At 41.6% G+C, this 24523-nt stretch overlaps 1 protein-coding gene across 5 annotated transcripts in view; it reads right to left on the reverse strand.

The window, feature by feature from the left end:
* Nucleotides 1-7: 7 nt before the first annotated feature.
* The window catches only part of HS3ST5 (heparan sulfate-glucosamine 3-sulfotransferase 5), a 280197-nt gene continuing 255681 nt past the window's right edge, over nucleotides 8-24523 (reverse strand). For 2 of the 5 annotated variants that reach the window (XM_034669007.1, XM_034669009.1), the window contains 2 exons: nucleotides 4616-4754; nucleotides 8-1117 (listed from right to left, as the gene is read on the reverse strand). In XM_034669007.1, the coding sequence (XP_034524898.1) occupies nucleotides 187-1117; nucleotides 4616-4722 (1038 nt within the window). In that variant the 5' untranslated portion in view covers nucleotides 4723-4754 and the 3' untranslated portion in view covers nucleotides 8-186. Of the gene's footprint in view, nucleotides 1118-4615; nucleotides 5772-24523 lie in introns of those variants that run through there. The other 3 variants (XM_034669008.1, XM_034669006.1, XM_002922789.4) reach the window with 2 other exon arrangements.

Consider the following 24523-nt stretch of genomic DNA (forward strand, 5'->3'; position numbering starts at 1 on the left):
AAATTATTTTTTGTAACTTTTCGATAGAAAAAGAATTGATCTTATATTTGGTCACACACTGTGTATGTACAAGGATACATGGAAAAATGACTTGGATAGTTGTGTCTACGAAAAGTGCATATTTTAATCTAGAGGAGACATTGTGTGTCTCCAGCCACAACACATAGTGTTATATGACTTATTATTTTAGGGCCAGTTCAATGTCCTCCCAGTGATCTGGTAAAATTTTTGATTGAAAGGGTGAAAAAATTTGCGCAATTTGGTAATGACAGAGGGGTCCACCTCTGGATGAATGCGCCCCTTGCTACCCGCCAGGCACTTATTAAAGATAATGTTAAATCGCAAGCAATAGAACCCTCTGGTAGCATTGAAATATAAATTGTACTGACTTATCCTCGGGGGAAGATTTAGGAACTTCTCCACGAGCTGAAGTTCTGGCAGAGGCTCCGTGATGAGGCGATCTCCATCGACAATGTGAAATTGCTCAATTGGAAAGTACTTTAACCACCTTTCCAGATGTTTGGTGTAGATGCTGGTTCTTACTGCCTTGTACTTTGTGTTCACTTCGCAGGTATTAGGGTCTATGGCCAGCTTCTCAAACTTGTAGTAAGTTTTATTCTTCCTCTCCTTCCCCTCTAGCACCTGAGTGTAATCAGAAATAGCTCTTGTGGTTGGCTCCCTGACAATGATCAACAGCTTGATGGATGAGTTCATTTTGTAAATCCTTTCCGGAACCTCCTCCGTGATAAAATATGCCGGGCTCTTTTCAATTGTGATTTGCTGTGGGTAGGAAAAAGGCATCTTTTTCCTGTACCACTCAATGCCCTTGGCATAATTCTCGTCATTGTCAAAAAAGTGGATTTCTTGAGAGGCTTTGACCACAGCTGGATGGAGGTTCAGCATCTCAAGCAGGGCCCGGGTGCCTCCTTTCCTCACCCCAATGATAATGGCCTTGGGGAGCTGCTGGACCAGGTCATGAAGGCGAACCTGATCCTTGGAAGCGTTGCCCTTCCGGAACTCGTGCAGCAGGCCACGTTTAAACTGCAGGGCACGGAGAGGGAGCTCGGCCTGGCTGCGGGCTCCGAATCGGCCTTCAATGGGGCAAATGGGCTGTAGCCTGCAAGTGACAGAAAGAGGCTTTTAGAAGCTCATGGCGACTAACATGTCATTTTTCTGCTTCTCTAGCTGGAGTGAGACTTTAAATGCATAAATAAAACCACTGGTTCTCAGCCTGCTGCAACCCATAATGAACATATGTTTGGGAAATTTTATTTTAAGCAACCTTGTATTAAATGGAGCACACATAATTGATGGGATTATTTTTATTAGTGCTCCTTAAAATTTTTATTTGCCAACCACTTAATTGACTACAGCATGTACTTATGTTCGCAGGACAGGACAGACAAGTGACACCAGCCACACTAATAGCCTTTTAACAGCTCACCAGTTACCATCATTTACAAAATGTGAAAGGCAGACGATCATCTTCAGCTGGGAGGCGGAAGTCTGGCAGAGGCCACGTCTCTTGGGTTTCATGGGGTACTATTTTCTTGCAGCTCAGCAGCACTCAAGTGGCTCCTAGAAATCTCTGAGATCTCACCTGACTAGAGGTCCTAGTCTCTGCCCGTGGCTTGCTGTATCCTCAGCCTGCAAAAATGTGATCTTGGCACTTGCTGAGCTTTTCGTTCTAATGAGAATTTCTGCCGTTGGCCTTGGGGACAGCTAGGCAAATACTGTATTTCTTCTGCCTCTCTCTTTCTTTCTGTCTAAAGGAGTCGGGATTATGTTTTACTTTGCTGAATGTAGGAACAAGCCCAATGCCATCAGCAAGGGCTGTCTATCACCTCCCACGCCTGGGACCAGAAATCAACCAGACCTTGGCAGAGCCAGAAGCTTTGGGTCCTCACTGCCAAGCCCATGGAAATCAGGGACTCGAGCGTAGGAAGGAAGGAATGCGATGGATGGAGCCAGAAAGGAGGATTTCCACTTCAGCACTGCCTTACATAACGAACCACCACCACTGCTTTTTTCAGAGAGAAAGGTGTGGTAATAATCATAATGATATTAGACTAGAGTTACTGCTTGATTTGGCATGGCCAATGTCTATGGGTGGCATATGGAGTTTCCTTTTGGGTAACAGTCTGGAACATAACTGAAATTCATTATAACTTCCCTAAGTTTATCTGAAAAGGCTTTTTAGCCTTCTTGCTAAGGGGTATAATATTAGTCAAAATGGCTGTTAAGCCAATCCTCCAACTGAAGTTTCTAGCTATCCTAATTATTTGGTGTCTATGTTCCCTTGTCTCTTGCTTTTCCCAAGAGACACTATTGTCTCATTCTCATCTTCTGTAATGTTTATAATTAAAGGGAGAAGAGGACAACTTTGTCATGCCACGGCATTCTGCAGAACTGAGGGAAAAGAGTTTGCCTGTCTGTTTGAACGTCTATCATAATGCTTATGGAAAACTAGACTCATATAGTATTTACTTGTGGTGTTTGTTTTTTATGATTTTAGGAACAACTCATGCTTATTGTGGAAAACATGAAAATATGGAATAGTATAAAAAATAATGGGTTCACCACATTTAATATTTTAGGGAAACATGAATTTTGCTTTTATAAATTTGTTAACAAGATTAATATGTAGAGCTCTACGTGGAAGATATAAAGTAGCAACACACACATAGTCCAAGACATTTTTAATTGTGACACTGATTGGGATATCACAAATTCATCTTTTAGCTCTTCTTGGGTTCTGGTTGAGAATTAAGCCCTAATCCCCTACAGCGTCCATTGAATATAATGGATGGACTTCTCTCCAATGCATCTAGAATGATGCTAGTACCATCCTTGGAGAGTGAGGAAGTAGTCAAATCCTTTTCTTTAAGGATTTAATTTTCTTGTAGAACTCTGGCCAAGAGAGGCTGAAACAGACCGTCTCTGTCCTGTTAGAGCAGGAAAGAATTTCCCTACTTCTAGAAAGGGCCATTCTTCCTTTCTGTCCTTCCTCTTTTACCTTCCACTTGGGAGCTCATATCCTGCAGAACAATTGCTTTTTTGGCTTCCTAACTCACGATTGGAGAAAAGGTATTATTTCATTTCCCGAAGAGTAAATTCTGAGCATGGGCCTCAGACATGGAAAAAAACATGAAATCTTAGGACTGGAAGTGACAGCTCAGCCCCCCACCCAGAGAGCAGGGTCTTCAGTACTAAAGGATAGGACTAAGTGTGTGTCAATTTCAGACATAATTTTGTTCAAACTCTCAAATGAGAGGTTTTGGGAAAGCTCAGAAGCTATCCCACTAGAGACTAGACACCAAGTTAAAAATGAAAAGAATCATCGACTAAATAACTACTGTGTTAATGATCACTGGATCAATCACTCGATAAAAAGGAAATGACCAGAATCTAACTAAAGGTATTGGGAAGAACCTGACATGGAAGTTCCATTAGGGACATAGGACAGTGGTGCCCACCTGAAGGCTTTTCACTAATAACTAAGTACCACGTTAGGGAACTACTTGAAGTCAGTGACAAGCTCTGGATTACACCACTTCCCAAACTTAGCAACCAGTGAGTGGGAAGTTCACTTAGGAATTTTGAGTTGAAAAGCATCAGAGGGGTTCACTTTACCAGTCAAAACTGACACTGGCTGAAGAAAATAAAAACCACTGCAATATTATTTGTTAAATAACCTAGTGATAAGATCTACAGATTAGAAAAGGAAAACCGTAAGGAAGATATTTTCATTTTAAGTGAGGCTGCATTTTCATGGAAAATGGGAATTGAATTCATGGAGAACATACTTCTGTCTTTCCAGTACAAGAATTAATTTTAAAGGGCAAAGAAGGGAACTTTGCATTTCCGAAATTAACCTTTCTGTCTTTCCAATCATACCAAACGTGGGGCAGTCCAGAGGTACTCAGTGTGAAGCCAGCTGGTATCTGTTGGGACGTCTGCAAGTCTAGGACCTCTCAACTGTTTGCTTATTTAGAGCCAAGTGCTAGTTCTGTAAATTTCCTCTCCCTGGATTTTTCCATTGTTTTCTGGGCAATTACTCTGAGCAACAGCCTCCTCATCTGGTGGTTTCAGCTCCTGGAAACCAGACCTAATTAACATGGTCACAACTCCCAAGCCCGCAGCCATCTTTCCAAGGCAATGGATTCCAAAGTTGATGAGCTCCTTTATAGGCACATACATAGTCTTAGCTCTCATGGTACCACATTAATTGCTCACTCATAAATTTCAAAATGAAGATAAAGGGATACAACATCACTATTTTGCGATGGCTAGAGGTCAACAACCAGATGCACACAGGCCACACTGAGCTCTGGTAAATGACATTTCTACTGTACGTGGCTTTATCCCTTCTCTGAAAACAAATGTCCACGCACCCAGAATACAAATGGATCTTGACGAACACCTTGGTTTGAGCAACTTGGAGCTCTTTCTTTTAAAGGCTCAATAAATCAAAATCAATACTGCAGAAAAGCATGTTTCTTGGGAATTTTGAGAGAGGAAAACAAATGGAGAGATTTAAGATTATGTCCTAAGGAAGTTTAAATCAAGAGACACTTGAAGTCACACGGGCATAAGTCTGTATTTAATTACCTACCTATCCAAGCTCCCAACTCTGGCGACTAGATACAGGAGACTCCCAACGGCAAGGCTTCCCAGCACCAGGAGCTTCTGTCTCAGCCACGCCTGCTGTTTGAATAGCATGGCCCTCCATCAACCTTCAGGACTTCTGCAGCCTGAGAGATAAGGATAGAAGGGGACTCATCAGCAGTCATCTCTAACAGGCTCTGTAGTTTGTCACAAAGCCACAGAGGGGGAGTACAGGCGATTAAGTGATGCTTCATGGAGAAAAGCTCCCATACTGACCTTGACCATGTTCAAGGTGTAACAGGTATTTACCCAAACTTGCCTTCCTTTTCCTGGCCCATGTTATAAGATCAATACTAAACTAGGGGGAAGCTACTAACTAGACAGAACCTGCTGGGCAATTGTCAAAACAATGAACCAAAACATGAACCAAAATGCATATATTATAACACATATATATATGTATATGTGTGTGTGTGTGTATATGTGTGTGTATGTGTGTACATATATTTGTTGTTATTGTTAGTCATTCAAAGAACATTGATAAAATGAGCAACAGAGTAACCTGAGGCTTGCCAATAGGACAAACAGTAAACTGACGGTTCTGCTCCAGAATATCCAGACAGATGTAGAAATTCCCACTCAGTAAGTGATCAGTTGGGGCAGAGCAATGACATATATTTACTTGCACGTTTTTATTTTGTTTTGTTTTGTTCTAATTATGAAGGGGGTGAGATCACAAGCTAGTTCTTCACTTTCCGAGGTCATCAGTGGTAACTATCAGGACCTCAGATGTTGGAGGACAGTGTCTCCAAGTAACCTGATGTTGCCGTTCGCCTCCTCTGCCCAGTCCTGGATTGGACTGACTGATTCTGGAAACATGCTCAGACTAGATTCCCCTGCTGTGTGACCCCCTCCTGGCTCTCAATGAATTCACACAGATTTGGTGATATGGGTCTCACTCCTCTATCATGACAGCAGCGTACCTGGAAGCTTTGTACTGTCATTCCTGAAATAAGGCTGGCTGAGGAGTGTAAGGCTTTACTAGTGCTCTTATTAAATTTGGGGGAAAAAAGGCAAGCTTCCAATTCAGCCTTTCTTATTAAAAGTAAATCCAACCCCCCTTTCAAGATAAGATTGTTCCTTGTTGAAACTCAAAATAGTAACCTGAGAAGAGGGACTCCAGCAGTGGGAGATGGGTAGAAATTGTTTTCTTGCAATGGCATTGCCATGTTTGCTATGTGGAAAGGGATATACTAGGATTGATTGACTGGTCTATTCATTCACTCATCAAGAGCATCAGAACATTTCCAGCGATTCTATTAGGTTTATGGAGAATTCCAAAAAAGATCCTGAAAGAGTTTTAGCCCTTGAAAAACTAATAATGGGTGAAAAAATTGCAAAACAACCAGAGAATGCAACCTAATACACGATAATGTATAAATAAATGTCGAGGAAAGACAATGAAGAAACGGCCGGGGATGTGAGCTCGTGGGAATGCTTTTTCTGTGGAATGTAGTACATGACCCCATGAGGAGGTTGGAAGGAGGAATCCCAAAGGAGAGGTACCAGCAGTATGTATCCAACACACGGTCAACAAATACTTACGGAACATGCGTTATGTGCTAGACTCTCTAGCAGGTGCTAAAGAGACAGTGGCCAACCTGGGAGTCTGTGGTCTGGTGGAGAAGACAGTTATTAAACCAGTAAACGTAGGATTCACATATACTTAGATAAGTTGTAATACCAAAGGGACATTACAGGATGCAATGAGAAAGAATAATAGGAGGAAGCTACTGGGTCTTTCCAGAAGGAGTGGCACTTGGTCTGACACCTGATGATGAGGAGCAAGGAGGGCAGCACGAGGTCAAAGTGGGTTTCGGGCAGAGGAACCAGCACCAAAGTACCGAGGGGGAAGAAGTCTGAGACGCCAAGGAAGGCTGGCGTGGCTGGACACAGGAATTGAGGGGGGCAGAGAAAGGGCCAGGAGCCAAAGCATAGGGGAGGTGACAGAAAGGGTCTTTGCAGGCACTGCATGAGCCTGTGGTTCTGACTGAGCACATCTTGTGTGCAGGTAAAATGGGGAAGAGAAGGAAAAGAGGTATTTCAGGATATTCTCAGAAAAACCCTATGAAGTTATTCCCACTTTATGAGCAGGTAAAGCGAAGCTCGGGCAATATTCTCTAACCTGCCCGCGATCACCCAACTGGCAGAGGTAACGTGAAGGCGAAGGCAGTAACTTGTGTAGTTTGATTCGGGGCTGCCCGAGAAAGAGTCAAAGTTGTGTACCTCGAGGTTAATGTCAGAAGTCTGCAGTTGGAGCCACAGGCCTTTAGCACAGGGCTCTGGTCCCTGTTGAAATGCAAATACTGCAGCATGAGGCTGGAGAAAAGAAACTATGTTCAAGTCCCCTGATCAGTCGCCTCTTAGTAGCTCTGTGACCTTTGGCATGGCTGCTTAGATTCTTGGGGCCTCTCTTTCCCTATCTGTAAGATGGGGACAGTCTCTGACCTCCCCACTCTGTAGGCCCACCGTGAGAACGAAGTAAGCTTTCTACCAGGTACATCCCTAGATGCAGATTTACGGATATGATACCAACAGGAGGGATTTTATGTCATCTGTTCTTCCGTGTGTATTCGCAGAGTGAGAGAACAAGAGCTAGTTGAAGAGGGCCGGTTACAGACGGGACAGATGAGAAGAGCAAAAGTAAGATGTGCTTGTCCCACAGGAGCAACTGGGAGGGAGGCTGGGGGAGTCCGCGGCCTCCTTCACTCTGGAAACGGAGCGTCCCCGCTCTCCTGCTTCACGCTACACCGCACGGGGCTCTGTCCACTTTCCCAGCTCACGGGCGCCTGGGTTGCCTTGAGCTACAGGTCCCTGAGTCTCTAAGGCCGGGCTGCGTCCCTGCTCCCGGAGGGAAGGCCTCTCTGGCTGATGGCCCAGCGTGGTCACCTCCACCGGCATCTGCGTTCTGGGCCCGGGCAGTCGCAGCCGCAGCGAGCCCCCCCATGGCTCCGCGTGCTGCATTAGCGCCAGTGCTGCCTTGTCTGTGGGTCTCACCACTACTCCCAGCAATGCGCTCCCCCTGCTCACTGGCTCAGAAGTACCGGGAAGCTAGCCGAAGGGTGCTGAGCCCGGAATCTCGCTGCTTTGCTGCACAGGCTCCCGGCTCTCTACGGTGATCTTGAAGAAACTTGAGAAAACACACACCTGCCACCACTTTCAGAGAGTCCAATTTAATGGATCTGAATCTCGCATCGTGTTGTTTTGTTTTGTTTTGTTTTAGTCATAGTCCTTTTCTACTGTATTTTTTTTTCTCTTGAGTTGCCAGAGTTCAGTAAACTCCTTCTCCTTAATTTCCTCTTGCCTTGTCTTGTGCAGGCACGTAATGCCTCCCTTATTTCTTAACATTTGGGGGATGTTCTTTCTCCTTGTGCATTTCCTATGGCCTGTATAGTCTAATTACTCTTCCTCATACAAGTTATTCTGCCCCTCATCTGTTTTTTGGTTATTCGCTGGATCAAGTCCAATCTCTTCTTGAAAGCGCAGGCCCTTCCCTCTGAGGGCCCAGCTTGGACGGTCAGCCTCCTTCCTTCGTGTTACTCCCCAACACCAGCCTCTGTGCCTTCCGGTCAGCTGCTTTACTGCTTCTCATACCTCTTCACTCCCTTCTCTATGCTTCTGTCAGCTTCCTTACGGGCCCGGGATGGCTTTCTTGCATGTCCTCCTTCAAGACTCTCAGATCCTGTTAATAAATTCCTGGAGAGGGTGATCCTGGTGGACAGGCAATTTGGGGGGAAATCCCAATATACTGCCCATTAGTGGGTGGGAGTGGGTCAGATCCACTGTGTAGATAATGACAGGAACGAAGGGTGATCGCTGGGCTTAGGGATAACACTGGGAAGACATTTGCATGTAGGGGGAAGATGACCGGGGTTATGAAGTCTGCGGAGGAAGGAGCCCGAGATTTAGAAGACTATCACAACAAAGCTATGGAGCATAGGGGTATCGATGCACATGCCATCTGGTAAACAGTAGGTAATGAAACTTCACTGAACATGAGGCCACTACTTTTTCCACTGCCATGGAGGATCTTTCATTGTCAGAAGCTCCAATACCCCACCTGTAGGCCCCCCCTGTCTGGTTAGTCTAGCTGTCCCCATGGAGGTTTTGCTCCATGGGATAAGCTGCCACTTCCAGTCCAGCTTCTGTCGGAAATGCCCTCAATAGGCCCACCGGGGGTTCCTCCAAACGTCCGTTTACACTCCTCCTCTTCTTACGGCAGGGCCAAGGCACCCTCCAAAGCATTCTCACGTCTACCAGGGTGCTGAGGAGAACTACAGTTTTCACTCGAGAGCTCAGCTAATGTGAGCGAGCCGTCTGTGGTGAAGTGCAAAGACCACTGGATAGGGAGTCAAAGACCCTGAGCAACATTTTGGTTTAGTTTTATAATGGAAACTCTCTGAATTTTGGTACACTCATCTGTACAATGAAGATAATAATGTCTAGCTCACAGAGTTATTATGACATGAACCTTGAGTAAGACAATGTGCGATAGAACTTTATGAATATTCGAGCATGTTACAAAAATGCAGAATAACAAGTATCTTCAGGAGGCAGATATATTTGTCCTTGCAATGCATTTTCAAGAGGAAGAGAATAAAATAAATGCAGTTCTCATTAATAATATAATTAGATTGTGAAAAAATCAGCCTTTTTAAATATAAGTAACTTTCAATGGAAACTACTGTTAAATATTGGAATCCTAATGCTATATTCTCTCTTCAAAGGGAGATGGCAAAGTATGGCAAAGCAAAGAATTACCAAAAACAAAGACAGAAAGTTAACATTTACTGTGTTAGGCAGAAAGCTCATGGAATTTTTCAGAAATGAAGAAGCGAAGCCACTAGTTTCTAATAAGTATCTCTAGGACACAGGAAGTGAAATCTCCTTCTGTTTTGTAATCAGTCTTAGACTATATACTAAGAGACAGTACCCTAGCAGCCCCTGAATAAAGCCAGCTCAGGGAAGACCAAAGGTACGTGGTTGATTTAACATTCAAGCTGCCTCTTCGGTTTCCGCACCCTCATGAAATGCTTGAGCATCTGACAGGGTGGGGTCTTCAAAGCTGGGGGCTGTTGCTCTTGGTCTGAGCATATAAGCCAAAGAGAAGCCACAGCACCCAAGGTTTGCCAAAATTAATATTAAACTGGGGAGAAAGTGAACTGCTCCTCCCACCCCCAGGTTCCTTCCCTTTAGCTATGCAAGCTTTAATGGATATCTTAATAATCTTTCATCCGGCAATCATACTGGTAATAGGCCATGTACATGAAATTAAAGTTTTTAAAAATTTTATTATTTCTTTTTATGTATAAAAAAAAGGTTAAAGACCTACAGCGACATTTAAGCCCTCCTTCATCTCCGGTTTTTAATCTCTCGGTGTTTTTCATTTGGTGTGCCAAGTTCAGCACAATTACAGTTTCTCCAGATTACTAAAGCTTTAATAGACACGGTATCTTAGCAGAACAAAGCAGAGTATCTAAATAACAGAGTATGTGGCCAGAAACGACACATTGTATAGACATCTGGCTGTTTCTTGAAAGCAGCACTAGGCAAAGAAACAAATGATTCCCAAGCTGAAACAAAGAAATAAGGGAACTAAAAAAAATAATAATAAAGATATGTTCAAGTGCTGCTCAAAAGCTTGTAGACATGGTTACAGCAGGCCCCTGGTAGCAGTAAAAACAGTAACAGAAACAATAGCAGTGAAGTTGATTAAAAAGGACTGAACTCACATAGTAGAATTATTCCAAGGAAATCCCCACTGTCTGTTGAGTATTACCTCATTGAGCAACAGCCTTCTGAAGCGGACAGGACTACACTTACTGAGCAGTATGCTTTCTGTTACTTTCCTTCACATTTGTTCTCTCATGTTATACAATGGAGCTGTGAAGTATTATCTATTTTATTTCTTTTCTTTTTCTTTCTTTTTCTCTTTCTTTCTTTCTTTTTTCTTTCTTTTNGTTCTCTCATGTTATACAATGGAGCTGTGAAGTATTATCTATTTTATTTCTTTTCTTTTTCTTTCTTTTTCTTTCTTTCTTTCTTTCTTTCTTTCTTTTTTTCTTTCTTTTTTTCTTTNTTTTTTCTTCTTTCTTTTCTTTCTTTTCTTTCTTTCTTTCTTTCTTTCTTTCTTTCTTTCTTTCTTTCTTTCTTTTTCTTTCTTTCTTTCCCTCCCTCCCTCCCTCCCTTCCTTTCTTTTTAAAGATTTTGTTTATTTATTTGACANCTCTTTCTTTCTTTTTCTTTCTTTCTTTCTTTCTTTCTTTCTTTCTTTCTTTCTTTCTTTCTTTCTTTTTCTTTCTTTCTTTCTCTTTCCCTCCCTCCCTCCCTTCCTTTCTTTTTAAAGATTTTGTTTATTTATTTGACAGACACAGAGAGAGAGAGCACAAGCAGGGGGAGCAGCAGAGGGAGAGGGAGAAGCAGGCTCCCCGCTGAGCAGGGAGCCCAACGCAGGGCTTGATTCCAGGATCCCGGGATCATGACCTGAGCCGAAGGCAGATGCTTACCAGTTGAGTCCCCCAGGCGCCCCTATTTTATTTTCTCTGATAGAAACCCAAGAGCAGAGAGATGAGCAGATTATTTACCCAATGGCATATGGCTGGTAACTGCAGAAGGAGAATTTAAATTCAGAATTAGCTGACCCCAAAGAACGTGGCCCCTTGATTACAATGCCTCTCCTGGAGCTTTGGATGCTCACCTGGGAGACTCTTAATAAATACTTGTTTATTGATTGATGAGAGCAGACAAACCCACTTAATGACACCCGGATTACATGCTGTTGAACCTTGAAGTAGCAGACGGGGAGGTGAGAAAAAGTAAAAGAAAAAAAGAGTTCCCACGGAGGGGCAGGTGATGGGGGTATTTTGGATGGTTTGAACCTGATAAAACAAAGGGAAAATATTAATAAGGGATGATAATGATGATGAAAATGAAAGGTACTCTTCTTACAGAAAAATAACGTTTTTAATACCTTGCAAAGTGGTTTACATATTCATTATACCATTTCTTTTACTTTCGTTTCTTCTGTTGTTTTGGTTGCTATGTTACTTACAACTTTTTAAAAATTTCCTTATCGTCCTTTCAGTTTTTGTTTTTTCTTGCATTGAAGGAGCAGTGAGGTCATTTGTAACATGTCCTTGATTGATTATCTATTTTAAATAAATCTATATTTATTTATAGATTTATTTCCAGTATAGTTAACATACAGTGTTATATTAGTTTCAGGTGTACAGAATAGTGATTTAACAATTCCTTTCTCAGTGCTTATCATGAAAAGTGCACTCTTAATTTCCATCACCTATTTCATCCATTCCCCCCACTCCTCTGGTAACCACCAGTTTGTTCTCTATATTTAAGAATCTGTTTTTTGGTTGTCTCTTTGTTTGTTTGTTTTGCTTCTTAAATTCCACATATGAGTGAAATCATATGGTATTTGTCTTTCTCTGATGACATTTTTCACTTAGCATTATACTTTCTAGCTCCATCCACATCACTGCAAATGGCAAGACTGCATTCATTTTATGTAGGAGTAATATACCATTGTATATATACACCACCTCTTCTTTATCCATTTGTCTATCGATGGACATTTGGATTGCTTCCATATCTTAGCTATTGTAAATAATGTTGCAATAAACATAGGGGTGCATATATCTTTTCGAATTACTGTTTTCATTTTCTTTGGGTAAATATGCTGTAGTGGAATTACTGGATCATTTGGTAATTCTATTTTTACTTTTTTGAGGAACCTCCACAAAGATTTTGCACAGTGGCCAACAGGCACATGAAATAATGCTCAACATCACCCGTCAGCAGGGAGAAGCAAATCAAAAGCACCACAAAATACCATCCACACCTGTCAGAATGGCTAAAATCGAAACCACAAGAAACCACAAGTGTTGGCAAGGGTGTGAAGAAAAAGGAACCTTCGTGCACTATTGGTGGGAATGCAACCCTGATACAGCCACTGCAGAAAACAGTATGGAGGCTCCTCACCATACCATTTCTAAAAACCAGNCCACAAAATACCATCCACACCTGTCAGAATGGCTAAAATCGAAACCACAAGAAACCACAAGTGTTGGCAAGGATGTGAAGAAAAAGGAACCTTCGTGCACTATTGGTGGGAATGCAACCTGATACAGCCACTGCAGAAAACAGTATGGAGGCTCCTCACCATACCATTTCTAAAAACCAACCAGAATCATGGGAACCTCACCTGTTCTCACAATAATTCAAAAACTGACTTTCCTTTTGATACATTTTATAGTATATTATCAAACTAACATGGCTTTCTACTGCTGCTTGATTCAGATTCTTCTGTGCTGATCTCTGTAAGATCTTGGTTAAGTATGTTACTGACCTCTCATTATCACTCCATCCCCATCCTACCTTTGTCACCTCTTCCCCTCTCTATCTCAGTGAATGCCACCCTCTCTGTCCAGGGGGTTGCCCAAACTGAAAACCTCAGAGTTCCTTCTCGGCTCCATCTGGCCCCTCACATCCATTCAGCGGTAAAATTCTGCCTCCAAAATATTACTAGACTCTACCTACTGTTCTGCATTATCATCTGTGACTGCCTTGCTTCAGGCCATGTTCCTTTTCCTTAGAGTATTATGGGCTCCTAGCTGGTCTCCCCACCATTACTTTTGTTCCTGCCTCAATTTATTCTCCGTACTGATGCCAGAGTGGTCTGTCTAAACAGAAATGTGCTCATGTTGCCTTCAGGCTCAATACACTTTAATGTGTTCCTATCATCCACATGGGTTTAGAAGGCCCCATGCTCCTTCCACGGCAGCTCCACACAGCCCCCAACACCTACGTCTACAAACTTCAGCATGCAAAGCAACTTACATTTCTTTTCTTATCCTGTCTCATATTTTACTTTTCTTTCCTCAGTTTCTTTAAAGAAATAAGAATTGGAAAAGCTCTTTCTACATGACATCAATAGCGTCCAGTGATGGCCCATCCATTGGAGTGCTGGAGCTGGTTTGTACTTGGCAGGCCAGTTGTCAATGCCATGATTAAGCATTACAGTCCAGGAATTCATGATTAAATAAATTAAAACAAAGGCAATAAATATTTAAAATCCCATTATTTCCCAATTATCATACTACATTTTACTATCATCTACGCTTGGAGATTAAGTCTATTGCATCTGTACAGTGAAGATACGACTGTGCATCTCTTCCTAATTCCACATTCAGTGAATTCATGTTGGTAGCTCAACACTAGACACGGAGGGAGAAAGGAGTTACACAACTGAAATTGACAATTACTAGAAATCATCCCTCTCCCCAAGAGCTGGTTGTTGAATATTTACGAGCACGCCAATGGTCATGCTCCATTCATTTTTCCTGGGCACAGTCATTAATCAGGTCTTTGCTGAGTGCCCAGCGCATGTGCAGTGTGATACGGGGTGCAGTCATGGAAAGAAGGTGGGCGTCCCTCTCATGTTCCCCTTCTCTTTTAGCCTCTTCAGACTCCTGCCTTTCTGTAGGGGTCTGTTTTCATTTCTGAGGCCCCTGAAACCCCTTTCTGTTTTCACTTTTCTAGGTCTTTCTACTCAGCTTTTATTTAGCACCTCCTCCCAGTTTCTCCCTGCATCTGCCACTGCCTATGTTCTCTAAATAACAGAACTTCAAAAAAATGCAGTGCCATTATTCATAGTAACTTTGATAGCAAAAGCTCTTTAAAAATCTTATAAAGAGTGAACAAATCTATAAAATAATCTATAATTAGTTTGTATGCAAAACTATACCAAAAGCTGTCCAGTCTCGGCAGGCTAACGTTTTCTTAAATTGCAGTATTATTAACATGCTTCAAAACTTTCCTCTTTTTATTACCAGGGATACCTCCTTCCTTTGACTCTCAGATCTTCTTTTCAAGGCCAGAAGGGCTCCACCAAATGCTGACACTAAGATAACCACCTATGTCACGGGTCAACAAACATTGACAGAATACCTACCATGGGCCAGGCACTGCAGACACCAAGAATAACATGGAGAACAAGAGCCACACAGACCATGCCTGTTGTAGGGTTCTAGTATTCAGGGCCAATTCTTGACAAAAGTGTAAGGAAACTGCATCTTTCCTTAAACAAGAGCCCAGATCCTCTTAGAGGGCAGTGAAGGAAGAATCCCCACAAGCACAGGGTCTGCTGGACCTCAGAGACTCATCTCTTGGCCCAAAGGTCCGCTTTCCCAATGGATGGTCCTTGCCTCCTATCCAAGTTGTTACAGGCAAACCACTCTCTAAGAGGTACTGTTCTTCCTTTAACAAGACTCCTCTTTTCAAAACCCTTGGCTGAGTGAAGACTTCATTGAGCCTATTTAGACCAGACTTTGCCAAATTGGGTGCTTGTGACCAAACAGGACTAGCATCATGGGTACATGACCTGTGCATTTGTTTGGGGCTCTGTACTCAGAAGGATCCCATGCTTGGCTTAATGCTCCCTTGTCAGAAATTCTCAATTTCTGAACAAGAGGCCCCACATTTTCATTTTCCACTGGGCTGTACAAATCACGTATACAGTCCCACAGTCAGGCCTTCCAGCCTTGTGCGCTGGCCAAATTTCTGCATAGCGGCACCTCTTTCTTTTTCCAGGCGCTTGGCTTCAAGAAGCGGACGTTGTCTGAAGGCCATCATGTAAGAACACAACTCTTCACGTCTTCTTACAGAGCTGGGAATTCCACTCCTCTTTACCTCTTTCAGTTCCGTGGTCTTCCCTGGGGCCCATATCTTCCCTGGGTGCCCAATACTGAACGAGGTGTCTGCCTTCAGGACACACGAAGCTTTTTTTTTTTTTTAATGATTTTCTTTATTATATTATGTTAGTCACCATACAGTACATCCCCGGATTCCGATGTAAAGTTCGAAGCTTCATTAGTTGCGTATAACACCCAGTGCACCATGCAATACGTGCCCTCCTTACTACCCATCACCAGTCTATCCCATTCCCCCACCCCCCTCCCCTCGGAAGTCTTCAGTTTGTTTCTCATAGTCCATAGTCTCTCATGTTTCATTCCCCCTTCTGATTACCCCCCCTTTCTTTGTCCCTTTCTTCCCCTACCGATCATCCTAGTTCTTATGTTCCATAGATGAGAGAAATCATATGATAATTGTCTTTCTCTGCTTGACTTATTTCACTTAGCATTATCTCCTCCAGTGCCGTCCATGTTGCAGCAAATGTTGAGAATTCGTTCTTTCTGATAGCTGAGTAATATTCCATTGTATATATGGACCACAGCTTCTTAATCCAGTCATCTGTTGAAGGGCATCTCGGCTCCTTCCATGATTTGGCTATTGTGGACAATGCAGCTATGAACATTGGGGTGCATATGGCCCTTCTCTTTACTACGTCTGTATCTTTGGGGTAAACACCCAGTAGTGCAATGGCTGGGTCATAGGGTAGTTCAATTTTTAACTTTTTAAGGGACCTCCACACTGTTTTCCAGAGTGGCTGTACCAACTTGCATTCCCACCAACAATGTAGGAGGGATCCCCTTTCTCCACATCCTCTCCAACAATTGTTGTTTCTTGCCTTGTCTATCTTTGCCATTCTAACTGGCGTAAGGTGGTATCTCAGTGTGGTTTTGATTTGAATTTCCCTGATGGCTAATGATTTTGAACATTTTTTCATGTGTCTGTTAGCCATTTGTATGTCTTCATTGGAAAAGTGTCTGTTCATATCTTCTGCCCATTTTATGATTTGTTTATTTGTTTCTCGTGTATTGAGTTTGAGAAGTTCTTTGTAGATCTTGGATACCAGTCCTTTATCTGTAGTAGGACACACGAAGCTTTACAGTCCTAAGTACAATATCCACAATAGAGCAAGTACCATACAAGGATGAGGTTCACACACACACACACACACACACGTACACACACATGCACACACAACAGCATAGGGGTTTCATTACGACAGATTAGTGGGGGGGGCGGAATCCTGTGAAATGAAGAGGGCAGTGTCATCATCTCTAACATACAGATGGGAAAACAAGGAGACCTAAGGACTATAGGCATCTACTCCTCCCATGAGCAGGAAACTATCTCCCCATCCCATCCCCTCCTCCCTTCATGGCAAAAAATCCCCAGGAAGTTCAAATTAAGTTACCCGCCTGCTATGCGACTGTGGTTAAATCATTTAACCTCCCATATCTTTTGTTTTTTTTCACCCAAGAAAGAAAGGGCTTTGAAGGGATGAGTTCAGCAATCCCTTCTGGGTCTGAAGTTCTCTTACTCTAAAAGATGCCACCAGTTGAGCACTAAATGAGTATTCTTATAATGATAGATTAATGGATAAGGAAGTAAAGACAATTGCAGTGGGGGGAAATTAGTGCCTGAGGTAAATCTCAATTTCTCTTATTATCCCCCCGTTTTAAAGTTTGACCCCTTTCAAGATGGCTACATCATATTATACTGCCTATTCCTGTGAAAAACAATCCTCTCATTCTAAGACATGAAATTTCTTTGAAAAGATACCGACACTTAAGAAAGATTCTACTGATTAGCTTTCAATTTGCCCAGCTGTCAGGGAACCCACAGCAATCACATTCTGAAAAAATTAACCAAGGGCAGCTGAGGAAAATTGTCATGAAGAATTCGCTTTTCTTCTATTATAACGATCACATAAGAGAGCTGTAATGAGAAAGAAACAAATGAAGAGAGTCACAAGAACAAGGGCATGGAAGCTGGGTTCTGCGTGTGTCAAGTCGAATGTGGAAATAGGGTGTAGATTACGAGGAAAATGGACACCATTTGTTAGTAGATTAAGCAGAAAATGTATCAGTCAGGATGCTCATAATTGCTCTATCAAATGGCTAAGGAAGCTATTTAGCTCTTTGTTTCTTCAGTTAACCATGAAGGGTCAATGCTAGAAATGAAAAGGAAAAAAGTTGATAAATTATACAGAACTGCAGAGTTTCTTACTGCACCGTGCTTAGTGCTTACCCTCCTGGGAAATACTGCAGGAGCAGCTTTGAGCAAATTCCAAATTTTCAAATGGGTTCTCCATTTCTTCCCTTCATTCAGCTTTTGATATCATGCATACATAATTTATCACACGCAGCTACCATTATTGTCTTAGCTTGAGTAGTCCTCTGGCTCTCTGTCTGCAGGAAGATACTCATTTTGCATTTGTAATGATCGAACTTAAAAGGAGCCAGTTAATTCTGCTTCTGTTCAGGGGTCTCATTTAGTAGAATAATGTCTTAAGGAAAGAGATGGGAACTGAATTGTGTTTTGGCATAGAATTCCAATTACTCTTAATCTCAGTATCTCATTGCTATATGTAACTAATGTTTATGGAAGAAGGGGGTCTCTCCCCCGAGAGTTTCTTTTCGCATTATTAAAGAGTTGTTGGAGTTTAGGAAATTGTCCTGCTGGTGAGTTTAGAAGTAGTATCTTTCCTTCTCTAATTTTGTGTTTATATAGAAAAGTGTGAGTTGGAGAGGTAACAAATATACAGGTGTTTTAGTTAATATACCATGGTCCAAGCAGCTCATTCCAGTAATTCAGGCTCATGCTGTTAAAAAGGTCAAGTTAACTGGATAAGCTCTTCCCTCTGCCTTGCATAGCTAAAGTCAATTTTATAGTAATATTCGTTCTACTTGTCACACCCCCCAGTAAAATTCGGTGTAATATTCACTACCACACAGAAAGTCAATTTTCAAGTCTTACTTCCTTCCCCACAAATGTTTTGTTTTTGGTGAGGATCGAAGAAATGATGTCTTTTATTTTTATTTATTTTTTTAAAAGATTTTATTTATTTATTTGACAGAGATAGAGCCAGCCAGCGAGAGAGGGAACACAAGCAGGGGGAGTGGGAGAGGAAGAAGCAGGCTCATAGCGGAGGAGCCTGATGTGGGGCTCGATCCCATAACGCCGGGATCACGCTCTGAGCCAAAGGCAGACACTTAACTGCTGTGCCACCCAGGTGCCCCGAAATGATGTCTTTTAATGCCATAAATAAATTAAAAGTATGGTGGTACTTTTATCATTAATTTTTTATTTGATTGGAGTTCTCATTATTCTTTTTCAGCAGAGACTTCTTCCTCTTTTAATCTAACACTAAGCTATATACTTTTATAAAAACTAAGAATGATGCTGATTTAATATTAAACATCTTAAGCGAAGAATTAAACCATTAGTAGACTGATTACACATAAATATGAATGCACATGTTTAAGTTACCAAGTTAGACTCAGAAAATTCAACATATTTAGTGTAAAATTTAGAGAAATTTGAATGGGTACAACCTCCTGAAACCTTTACAGAAAGATTTCCTATTCTCTACTTAATCATCATAAAGGCACAATTCATAATGCTACTATTCATTTGTGCGGCATTTTACAGTTTTTAAAGTTCTAGTTTAAACATTATTTTACTGGATTTTCACAACAAAGACACCAGGGACAACAATACTTACTTTATTCTCCATTCTATACAGGAGAAAGTCAATGCCTGGTTCAGGTATGGCACCCATGTCCACCTAGCTAATGACTGGCAGAGTTTAAAATAAAATATAGCTGTATTGAACTTCAGTATTTATGCTGGGAAAATCCATCCTCTCTCTATGAAGGCGTGGCATTACTTTTAGTATCAGGACCTGGTGTTCACTCATTAGTGCAAATCTAATCCTTGGATGCTACAGGTTTTGAAAGAGTGCTAATGTAATTTTTGTTAAAGCGTAAGACTTGGAAAGAAGGAAAGAGATATAAAGTAATCTAGAATGAACAAGTGTTAATATTCTTTGTGTCTCTCTGGTTGGATCATCAGTTCCTCTCAGAAAAATATCCCAGTAGGATAAAGATTATAATAGACTCATCAAGAATAGAAAAAGAGGAAATAAACCAGCTAATTGAATAACTCCTGAGTATAACAACTGTTATGCCAATTGTGAATTCAGAACATTAACTCCAATCACCTTCTCCCAACTAATATGTATACTTTTGGTCAGGATTTTCATTCTAGCCTGATTCCTCAATTCCTTGTAAATTACACAATATTATCATTATTACCATTTTGCACAATTATTGCTGGTTTAGATTAACCTACATTTCTTATTATCAGACACTATTCTTTTTTTATTGTTATCAGCTTTATTGAGATATAATTCACATACCATGCAATCCACTCACTTAAGAATATAAATTCAATGGATTTTAGTATATTTAGAGTTGTGCAACCACACCACAATCAATTTTAGAACATCCCCCCCTCCGAAAAGACACACTGCCCTTGAGTAGCTCCCCCTCCGCATCTCTCCCCCAGCCCGAGGCACCACTCATCCGCTTTTTTGCCTTAGTCTGCCTTCTTGCATCTCATTTTCCTTTTGCCAGCAGTACAATTTCCTCCCCTTCAGCAAACAAATGCTGTGACATTTCATATTGATTGCAGAAATATCTTCCTCCATTTTTACTTCCCAAAGGGAAAAACAGGTAGTACTTCTTTCTTTACCTGTTTACCCCATTAGGATGATCTAATTCTTGAAAGATTTGTAGCTGTTGAACTACTAGTGAGCTGAAACTTAGTTTGAAATAACAAATTACTAAAATGTTCTCTTCCAAAATTAGTATTTTTAAAAAGATGGGTTTTAAGAGGTAGTGTTCAGTAAGGCCTCTTAGGCTAGTAATCATCTTCAGAACATAAAGAAAATAGGCGCTGGTAAAGCAGTCAGCACCGGGAGGCAAACAACTTCACTGGGACCAGGCGAATGTGCTGAGATGTCATAATAAAGTCCTCGTTTACTGAAGTGTTAAAGAAAAAAAAATTGGACACTAGCTAAAGGTGGTTAAGACAGATTTTTTTCAGTACTACGACTGCAGCAGGGGAGAGATGTTAGTATAGAACTGAGCTTACCTCTGATGGGCAGAGGTGACTGGGAGTTTCAAATAAGAGGGAGAACGAGGGAGTGGGCAGGGAAGGGAGGGGGCTCCAGTAGAGCTGGGAAAGTGAACAATTATTGAGCGGGAACGGGGTCGGTCACTGTGATTAAGCCACCTGGGTTTGTTAACTGGTGCTTATCTGGAAGAAAAACATAGTTCTTATATCCCCAGGACAGGTAGTAGTTTTGCAAACTGGAGCGAAGCACCCAACAAATTACTCTCCCCCAGGGACGGGGAGGCAAGAGAGTGAGAGCTACCTCCCTGGAGGTCTGCAATTCCAGATACTTGAGGAGACAGTTCTGGGTGGTAGATTTGTATCTCAAAGGCTCAAGAGGAAGGATTTATAATTTTAAGTTTTCTACTCACTGCTTCAAGAGGGAGTTCATGGGCCCGTGTCAGGTTTTGACTGGAATAAACAGTAAATTCCACTGATGGCACTGAGTTGCAGGCAGGCATTTTAAGGAGGGTTGGGGTTATCCTAGGGACATGTCCTGAGGCTTCCTGAAGCCAAGCTAGAGTCTAGGCAAGTCTCTTAGTGTGTGTGTGTGTGTGTGTGTGTGTGTGTGTGTGTGTGGTGTGTGTGGTGTGCTGGCAGGGGGGAGGGGGGATGAAAGTGTTTGTGCTGTGTGTCTGCAATCCTTAAGGACTAAGGTTGAGGCCTCACCGAGAAGAGGGCCCAAAGGAACCTGCCTGGAGTTCAGTCAAGGACAGCGTCTTGATCAGTACCTCCCATGTGCTAGGTAACGGATCTGCACGAGTACTTAGGTGATTCCTGTGTCCGTTTGTTTTTTGACTAGCAAATCAAACCAAATTTCCAGAATTTTCTTAGATGATCATTAAGAGTAATAGTGGTAGATATGACTTACTGGGCACTTCGTGGAGCCAGTTACACTAAGTTAATATGTTGAGTATTAAGTACTTAACATACATGATCCCTTTAAATGGCTCTGTGAAGTTGGTTACTGTCAATAACCATTTAAAGAAACTTGCCCAAGTGGCAGAATCAGGAATCTTATTATTTCTAAGCCTGGCCTCTTAACAGTTATGTTATTTTAGTTTTAGCCTGATTATCATCTTAGCCTGAATATTCCCCCTAATTGGATACTTTTACTATCGTTACTGTTTAATACAATAAACATTTGGATCATTACCTTTTATTTGAAGCAGAATTGCCTGTAGGAAAAGTCTTTAGGTGAACTTCACTGACTTTGTGTTTAAATATGAATGTCTTTTTTTCACACTCATTTTTTAAGAATTTACTTATAATTTATAATTTTATTTTTTAAATTTAAATTTAATTAATTAACATATTGTTTCAGGGGTACGGGTCTGTGATTCATCAGTCTTATATAATACCCAGTGCTCATTACAACACATACCCTCTCCAGTGTCCATCACCCAGTTACCCCATCTCCCCACCCCCCTCCCCTCCAGCAACCCTCAGTTTGTTTCCTATGATTAAGAGTCTCTTATGGTTTGTCTCCCTCTCTGGTTTCATCTTGTTTCATTTTTTCCTATCTTCCCCTATGATCCTCTGCCTTATTTCTTAAATTCTACATATCATTCATGCTCATTTTTATAAGGAAGTCTGGGTACAGAATTCAAGGGAAGTGGTTATTATCTTGAAACACATTCCATTAAATATATTATACCACTGTGNTTTATGCTCATTTTTATAAGGAAGTCTGGGTACAGAATTCAAGGGAAGTGGTTATTATCTTGAAACACATTCCATTAAATATATTATACCACTGTGTTCCAGTTTCCATTAGTGCCGATTCAAGTTGACAATCAGGCTGTCAGTTCTTTCAAAGCAATGTATCTTTCCACACTGCTTTTAAGATCTCTTTCACTTTGGAGATCTGTAGCTTTACTACAGGTCCTGGTGTCGAAGAAACTTTCATTTATCTGATTGGGCATTTACTAGGTTTCCTGGTTCTCAGGATTCATATGTTTCAATAAATTTGTAAAAAATAGGAATCATCATCTCATTGAGGATTCCTTTTTTCTGTTATTTCTACTTCCTTCTGAAGCTGATGAAATTTATGTTAAACCTTCTCATTCTATTTTCTATAACCCTTATCCTATGTTTTATATTTTCTACCTGTTTGGACAGAATTTTAGCTCATTTCTTTTCTTTTCTTTTCTTTTTTTCTTTTTTTAAAGATTTTTATTTATTAACTTAGAGAGAGAGAGAGAGAGAGAATGGGGGAGGGGAAGAGGGAGAGAGAGAATCTCAAGCAGACTCCCTGCTGAGCACAGAGCTCGCTGCAGGGCTCCATCTCACAACCCTGAGATCACGACCCAAGCGGAAATCAAGAGTTGGATGCCCAATCGACTGAGCCACCCAGGTGCCCCTACACCTGCACTCCGGTCCTATGGAACTGTGAGCTTATAAATGGGTGCTGTTTTATGTCTCTATGTGTGCAGTCATTTGTTGTGCAGCATTAAAAAACTAATATAGGCATATTTCCCCATCATCTGTAGCTTTAAGAAAAAAAAAAAAAAGCAGTAGTGATTTTCCCCAGAAGCTTTCTTCTCAGGGAGTACTGAGCACCAAACAGCAAAAGCTCACCTTCAAGAGAATACACTGTACCCCTAACAATGCTAGCTCTTATGCTTAAACTTTGAACAGAGAAAATAATGCAATTGCGTTTGCTATTGGCAAGAAAAGGTCAATTTAGTGAAATGTCGAATACCCTTCAGTGAAAAGGCAGATCATTACGTCTGACACCAAGTAGTACTCTGAGTTATAATGTGCAAGCTACTGTCTTCATATTACTCCCTTAGAAACTGACCCCTCTGTGTCTTTTTTCTCAAGCTAAATCCGTGTTCCCCAATACGCCTGTGGGTCTGAAGTGGCTTCTCTATTAGATGACGCTCCAGGTCTCCGCAGCACTGTGGGACACTGTGCGTTTAATTAGATGACGACCTCTCCCACCCCCGATTTCTCTTTCCTCTCTCCAGCTTCATTTCTTTTTTGTTATTAATATTTTTTATCATATTATGTTAGTCACCATACAGTATACCCCTAATTTTTGATGTAAAGTTCCATGATTCATTACTTGCGTATAACACCCAGTGCACCATGCAATATGTGCCCTCCTTAATACCCATCACCGGCCTATCCCATTCCCCCACCCCCCTTCCCTCTGATGCCCTCAGTTTGTTTCCCAGAGTCCATAGTCTGTCATGGTTCATTCCCCCTTCTGTTTACCCCCGCTTTCTTCTTCCCTTTCTTCTCCTACCGATCTTCCTATTTCTTATGTTCCATAAACCAGTGAAACCATATGATAATTGTCTTTCTCTGCTTGACTTATTTCACTTAGCATTATCTCCTCCAGCCATGTTGCTGCAAATGTTGAGAAACTGTTCTTTTTGATGGCTGAGTAATATTCCATTGTATATATGGACCACATCTTCTTAATCCAGGCATCTGTTGAAGGGCATCTCGGCTCCTCCCACGATTTAGCTATTGTGGACAATTCCAGCTTCATTTCTTAAGACATGCCCACACGGACCCTACCTTTGGCAAATATTCAGTATTTCAAAGACATGCCAGATACCTTCCTAATTAACCTCGTGTTCTTCCTTCCACTCTTCTATTTCCACTTGCAGAAATTGTACTTATCTTTCAATATTCAGCTCAGATGTCACTTCCCCCAAGAGCCTTTTCTAGATTCTTCCAGGCAGAATTGTATATTCCCTCTTTTGTGTTCCAAAGCTTTTGCTCTTTGTTGTATAGATGTCTACTTTCCCCATGTTATTGCTGAATTACTGTCTTTAAGAACAACTATCCAGGGGCGCCTGGGTGGCGCAGTCATTAAGCGTCTGCCTTCGGCTCAGGGCGTGATCCCGGCGTTGTGGGATCAAGCCCCACATCAGGCTCCTCCGCTATGAGCCTGCTTCTTCCTCTCCCACTCCCCCTGCTTGTGTTCCCTCTCTCGCTGGCTGTCTCTATCTCTGTC

This window comes from Ailuropoda melanoleuca, chromosome 10 (genome assembly GCF_002007445.2).
Source record: "Ailuropoda melanoleuca isolate Jingjing chromosome 10, ASM200744v2, whole genome shotgun sequence".
Taxonomy (NCBI): domain Eukaryota; kingdom Metazoa; phylum Chordata; class Mammalia; order Carnivora; family Ursidae; genus Ailuropoda; species Ailuropoda melanoleuca.